Source organism: Meleagris gallopavo, chromosome 2 (genome assembly GCF_000146605.3).
Source record: "Meleagris gallopavo isolate NT-WF06-2002-E0010 breed Aviagen turkey brand Nicholas breeding stock chromosome 2, Turkey_5.1, whole genome shotgun sequence".
Lineage (NCBI taxonomy): Eukaryota > Metazoa > Chordata > Aves > Galliformes > Phasianidae > Meleagris > Meleagris gallopavo.
Genome location: NC_015012.2, coordinates 47,746,214 through 47,753,090, shown reverse-complemented (window position 1 = coordinate 47,753,090; position 6,877 = coordinate 47,746,214). Strand labels below are relative to the sequence as shown.

At 42.0% G+C, this 6,877-nt stretch overlaps 1 protein-coding gene across 1 annotated transcript; it reads left to right on the top strand.

Annotated features, from left to right (window-relative positions):
- Positions 1–32: 32 nt before the first annotated feature.
- On the top strand, positions 33–6,538 carry ZBTB2 (zinc finger and BTB domain containing 2). Its single transcript, XM_010707186.3, has 3 exons — positions 33–1,636; positions 1,739–1,923; positions 3,680–6,538. The coding sequence occupies exons 1-3, from the start codon at positions 1,376–1,378 to the stop codon at positions 5,040–5,042; spliced, it is 1,809 nt and encodes a 602-aa protein (XP_010705488.1). The 5' UTR covers positions 33–1,375; the 3' UTR covers positions 5,043–6,538.
- Positions 6,539–6,877: the final 339 nt, after the last annotated feature.

Sequence of the window (6,877 nt, the reverse complement as noted above, 5' to 3'; positions counted from 1 at the left end):
CGGTTCCTGCCGGGCCCAAGAACTGCTCGGCGTGACCGAAGGCGGCACCTCAGCCTCCAGAGCGAAAGGAGCGTTGAGGTCTGTCGGGAGACGGGCCGCCTTTCTGAGGCGTTTGAGGAGAAACGGGGCAGCGCCGTACTCTTTGAGGGCGCCGAGCAGCTGTTTCCTGTCAGCGCTGCACTCCCCGCCTCGCCGCCCTCTGGGTCCCGCTCTCACCCCGCGCTGCGGGGCCGCACCGCCGCAAGGTCCCGCCTGGCTCTGCCCGCCGTCTGCCCGCGTCTGCCGGCCCTGTGCTCGCTCTTCCACCGTGCCGTTTCCAGAGAGTATAATTCTTGCCCTTTCACTTCAAAGCATTTAAACGAGCATTAAATATACACAAAAACGCGATGCCGTGCTCGCATACAGACACAGTGTGATTTTGAAGAAAAGTTAATTTGAGGCTCTGAGGAAGGCTCTGAGGCTCTGAGGAAGCGGCTACTGCTGGCTGCTGTTTGGATAAGGGTAAAGCCATAAGCTAAACAAATTGGGCATGATAATAACTGGAGAGGATCCTCTCTGCCTGGAGCTCCCCCAGCAATGGTTTTCTCTGCTTGTCAAGTTTCCCTTTCTGAGCACAAGCCACACTGGGCATCAAAGAATTGAAAGTGTAGCACACACAGAATAAAACTCAACTTAAACTACAATAGAAGCCGTGTAAGTTTTCCTCAAAGTGACAAAGTTTACCTGCGTGGAACGTGGTGTGGGATTAACTAACAGTGAACATGAGTTGTGTTCCCGCTCACAGAGCAAGTGTTCTCTTGTGGAGGGAGGGAGGGGATCTTGGTGTATTGCTTGTACAAACAGAATTTTCCAAACACTAACCAGTGGAGGCAGCAAGGATGGAGCCATTCCTCTTACCCCATGGCTTTCCTGCTGTGACAGACAAGCTTCAGGCCCTTACACAGAATCATAGAATTGCTCAGGTTGGAAAAGACCTTAGAGATCACCAAGTCCAACCACAATCTAACCATACTGCCCTAACAACCCTCCGCTAAATCATGTCCCTGCTGTAGCTGATCTCAATAAGTCATTAAATAGTTGACAAGTGAAACAGTTGACCCTTCTTTTTCCGGTAGTCCGGAGGCCTTGCCGATACCCAGAATTAATTCATTTTGTCAGCCTAGAAAGGATGAGGTATGCAGCTGGTAATTCCCAGGAGAGGCCATAAGGAAAGCTCAATGATTTCATGGTGAAATTCACATTTAGCCAAATGGATACCTAGTGTTTAGGTTAAAGGTATTTAGAGAGGCTGAAAAATCCAGTAAAAAGTTAGCTGACTTGGCTCTTGTTGGGTTCTGCTCTTGTCACTGCCATCCCTGCAGGTGACTGGTATCAGATGAGTGAATTGTTCAAATCGGTATCTAAATACTTTGTTCTCATTAAAAACAGATGTTTTTTACTAGTTGTTCTTCCTCTACTTCAGCTATCTGTTTTTCTGTTTCTAAGCCTAACCCATGCTTTTGCAGAACCCTCTGTTCCTGGCTCTGCTTTGCTGTTTAAGCCTGGGCAAATCACTTGCACCTTTGTGAGCTGCATTGTGTGTGGTGAAACAGAGATCCTTGAGTGTTTGCAAGGTGTCATCGATGTCATTGTTCAGGTTAAGAAATGTTACTTTTGCAGAAGTATCTCTGAAGGGAGATCTTCTATTGCATCTGCCTACCTACTGTTAAGTTTTACATGAAAGTCCTTTGCTTTTCAGAGTGTGAAAAAAATGGATTTGGCCAACCATGGACTTATTCTGCTGCAGCAGCTAAATGCTCAGAGAGAGTTTGGTTTCCTGTGTGACTGCACAGTTGCTATCGGTGATGTCTACTTCAAGGCACATAAATCGGTTCTTGCTTCTTTCTCCAACTACTTCAAGATGCTGTTTGTTCACCAAACCAGGTAACTATGGGAAGCCCAATCTGACTGTTAAAAAGTTGTTCAGTTAGTTTGAAACCTGCAGTGTTGTTTTTGCTTCTTGATATGACATAATGAATCTAGAATCTGTTTCAAAGTTGGACTGTGATTCATTAACAATAATAATCCAGTAAATGTTCTTTATCCTTAAAAAGTCTGTAAGACACAGAAGAGAGCATCTAATGACTCCTGTCTTCACTGCTGTGCTTTTCTTCTTCACCTGCTCAGCACTGCCACTATTTTTGACCTTTTCAGAACATTATATAAACTCAGTAATATTTGGTAGAAGATTCTGAGAAATGAATGTGTAGATAAGGGTAGCATTTTTATGTGTTTTTTTTTAAATCTGTCAAGTAAAGCAGTACTACATAACAATAAAGTGTAAGACTGTTTTTTAAAGATTTTTGTGGAATTTTGTTTTTCCCAATTATTTGAACTATCTCAAAAAGTTCAAAGGAATGAAACTTTTAACTCTGGCTAAGAGTTCTTACCAAAGGTAAACATCAAGGACAGAAGTAAGTTTGCACTTCAGAGACAGGCAGATGTAGCAGACTTGGCTCTATCAGGAGCATACAACAGTCACTGGAAGACAGTGCTGGCAGTTTATTTTTGGGTAATGTATCAGAGTTCAAAAGCAGTTCGAGAGCTCAAGCAGAGCGCACACCTCAAGAAAGAGAAGAATTGGCTATGATTTCCTCCTCACCTACTGTGGTTAGAGCATTCAGACTGCAGTGCACAATCATGTCTGCTTCTGGATTTGTCTTTTATTTAATATGTGCTTAATCTAAAAGCTACAGATAACTGAAAATCAATTAGAATCCCAGAAGATCTCCCATTAGCAAAGTTAACTTGGTTAGCCTAACCAAAACGCTCCCGATTTTCTTTCTTGCCTTGTGAACCTTGCTTTCTTTCTACATAGAGATCCAGCAGGAGGATTGATGAATGGTTCAGTCCAGGGTGTACTAAAGATTGATGCATAGGGCATGCTCTAACTTGAAAGATCGCATTGGTTTCAGTTCAGTTAGGCTGAAGAGGGCATCATAATCACAAACTGTCTCACTTGCTGAATGCTGTAAGGAGTGATGCATTTTGCCAAGTGTACTCCTGATTTCGGCTACCTTTTCTTCCTCCCTGTTCAGGGAAGGAAGCTACTATAGTTGTTTTACAAGGAGTCTAGCCTTTGCACATTCAGTGTGCTCAGGCTACATCTCTCGCTTCCAACCGTCAGGAAATTCACACCCTGTCCTGCATCATTCTGGATCCTCAAACAGCTTAGGCAAGATGTTAACACACACTTCCACAACTGTGACTATAAGCACTAGTAAGACACAGAAACCAAACAGGCGTGGGCCAGATGAATTTTGGGTGTTTTCAGGGCTAAGAACTGAGACCGTGAATTTAGACACCAGTGCTAGGAGGTTTTAATTTGGCTGCAGATGTATGTAAGCACAAAATAAAGGAAAAATATCTTTGCAATTTATGAAATATATCAGTATGTGTCAACAAATCTGTCACATAGCAGCCATTGAGAAAGGTGCAGTGGGGCAGTCTTTCTAGGCACTTAGTTTGCTGAGGGAAAAAAGTCATCTTGCAAATGGCCAAGCATTTCTCTTCATTTATTACAGATTTTGTCTTTTGAATTTAAATATACAGTTCTGATTTTTACCAATGCTTGAATAACCTAAATCTGATTGAAAGCATTCTCCCAATCTGTTACTGATAATTTTGTTTCACTTTCCAGTGAATGTGTCCGTTTGAAAGCAACCGACATACAGCCAGATATCTTCAGTTATCTCTTACATTTGATGTACACTGGGAAGATGGCACCACAGCTCATTGACCCAGTTCGACTAGAGCAGGGAATAAAGTTTCTGCATGCATATCCACTAATTCAGGAGGCCAGCCTTGCAAGTCAAGGAACTTTTTCTCACCCGGATCAAGTTTTTCCATTAGCATCTTCATTATATGGCATTCAGATTGCAGATCACCAGATCAGACATCCCGCTAAGGTTACATCGGCAGCTGACAAACTCGGGCGAGAACCAAGGCCACAGACTTCCCGGATGACCCAAGAACCAGTTTCAGAAGGCTCACAGCTCTCACAGTTACCTACAACTCTGCCACAAGTGAGCAGGACAAACATGGCCACTTCGGACCAATTGCCATCATCTTTATCTCCAGAATTGGTGTCTGCTGCTGGTAATAATTCACCTGCGGGAGAGGAAGCCAACATGGAAGCATCTTCTTCAGATGAACAGCCTGCTTCACTCACGATAGCACACGTCAAGCCAAGCATTATGAAAAGGAATGGAAGCTTCCCGAAGTACTATGCCTGCCACCTCTGTGGTCGCCGGTTCAATTTACGAAGTAGCTTGCGCGAACACTTGCAGATCCACACGGGAGTTCCCTTCACGTCTAGCCAGCAGGGAGAAAGTAATGTTTCTTTGTCTCTCTGTAACAACACGGCTGAGAAGGATGCTATGGAAGTGCCTGAAGCTGGGATGATTAGTGACAGCGAGCTGCAGCAGATCTCAGACTCTCCAATAATCGATGGGCAGCAGCAATCGGAGACACCTCCCCCCTCGGATATTGCAGACATAGACAACTTGGAGCAGGCAGATCAAGAGAGGGAAGTAAAAAGACGGAAATATGAATGTTCCATCTGCGGTCGTAAATTTATTCAGAAAAGCCACTGGAGGGAGCACATGTACATACACACTGGCAAACCCTTCAAGTGCAGCACTTGCGACAAAAGCTTTTGTAGGGCTAACCAGGCTGCCAGACACGTGTGCCTAAACCAGAGCATGGACACGTACACGATGGTGGACAAACAGACTCTGGAGCTCTGTACTTTTGAGGAAGGCAGTCAAATGGACAACATGCTAGTACAGACCAACAAGCCCTACAAATGTAACTTGTGTGACAAAACATTTTCGACTCCCAATGAAGTAGTCAAACATTCGTGCCAAAATCAAAACTCTGTCTTCACACTAGAAGAAGATCGCTCCATTCTGCTAGGTGGTGGGGACACGGAAGCCACAGAGACTGATAATGCAGTGTTAGCCTCCATCAAAAAGGAGCAGGAAGCAGTGTTGTTAGACTGAATGTGAAATCTATATCAATTTTTTAAAGTTTCTTTACTCATTTTTATTAAATCAATTTTTTCTTCCCTCTGCCTCTTTCCTCACTTACCCCTGCCATCTCTTCCACCAACCTTCCCACCCTTTGTCTTCAGCAACCAGAACTGTACTGGCACATTAGGAAATTGGACTTTGCCTCTCCCACCAAAACAAAAAGCTCTTGCATCAAACCACAACATAATTGATTTTAATACAAAGGAACACGTGAAAAATAATCCAGCTAACTATATTGATAGTATTAGTTAATCCAAATTTAATAGATTTTAAATGAAATTTAGATCACTTGAAAGTGTATTTAGATACAATGATGACTGTAACGAGAAACAGAGTATCGGCTTGGTAAGCAAGGAATATATCTATATATCTATATTAGTTTCCCTGCTAAAAGATGTTTTGAGAAGATCTGGCTATTTAAACACCATGCTTTTTAGAACTCCACATGCAAGTCGATTAAGATTATAACTTTAAAAGCCTCAGAATTTTTCCTCATTGAAGTGAATGCAAAAAGTTGTCAGTTGGGTTAAAAAGAGCTGAGAGTACTGAGTTTCTTTTAGCCTTATATTTTCCTTCAAGTATGCCTTTGGGTATCTGTTTCAGATAGCATGATTGATACAAGCAAAGTAGTTACTTAGTCAGATTTTGACTCAAGTAGCTGTAATAATAATGTGATGGCAATCTTTATATATATATATATAAACTATTGTATATGTATAAAGATTTTTATATATATGGAAAGTGTTTGTGTGTATATTTGGTACAGGTAAATAAATGCACACATACTTTTTAAGCAACTGGCCATCTGCTCTCCAGTTCAGCCTGGAGAGTATTTTAGTTGTTTGACTAAAGTAGTCATTGCACAGGTTTTAAATCAAATGGGAAATGTCCTGAGTTGTGTGCATTTTTATTGGCCTGTAGAACAGAAGCTGTTGGATAGGTGTCATCATCCAAGATACAAAGGAAACCAGAGAAGCTACATCCTGGTGGGCACTGTACCCTCATCAGTGCAGCACACGCATGTGTTGTTAGGTATAGTTTTGAGTCATTCCCGATGAGAGGAGAGAGAAAAACGTCATTGCCTTACTCAGGCAAGGAAAGTCCGTGGTTTCATTTGGTATGATTGCATGAGGTAAGAAGAAAAAGTGGTTACAGAGATGTTCTAGCAATGGGAGATCATGGTTGTTTTAAAGCAAACCCGTAGTGTTGACTGGCAAATTCTGCTCTTTGAGAGTCCCGTTATTTTCAAAGCCAAGACAAAGTCTGCAAAAACTGAAAGGATGAATTATGTAATTTTAGTTACTGATGATGATAGCACTGCGTCTTTGTGTTAAAAATCAAGTTGTTGATTCTTATTATTTTATATGAAATGCCCAGATGTTTTGCTGGTAGCATAAAAGAAACAAAACTGACAGCAGCAACGGAGTCCACCTATTAAATACTGGGCCAGCAGAAGGTTGAAATGGACAGAACAAAGCGCCCCAGGTAAATGGAGGCACTGTGCTTTGGGGGGAGGGGTGGGAGAGGGCAAGTCACAAACCACAGCTCTTCTCTGTGTATACATTTAAACTGAATATCATTTTGTGTATAGTTAAGTTCTCAGATTTGTAAGTTTTTATACATCATTTCATTGAATAAAAACTGAATTAAATGGAATGTGATTTATTGAGTTGCAGGTGAAAGGCTGTTGGGTTTTATCTTCCTGAAATAATTCTTACTAAATGAGTATAAAAGCCAAGCAATGTATTCTGCATTTAGAATAAAACCTCTCTCATACATATGAACAAATAATGTACTAATGGCTT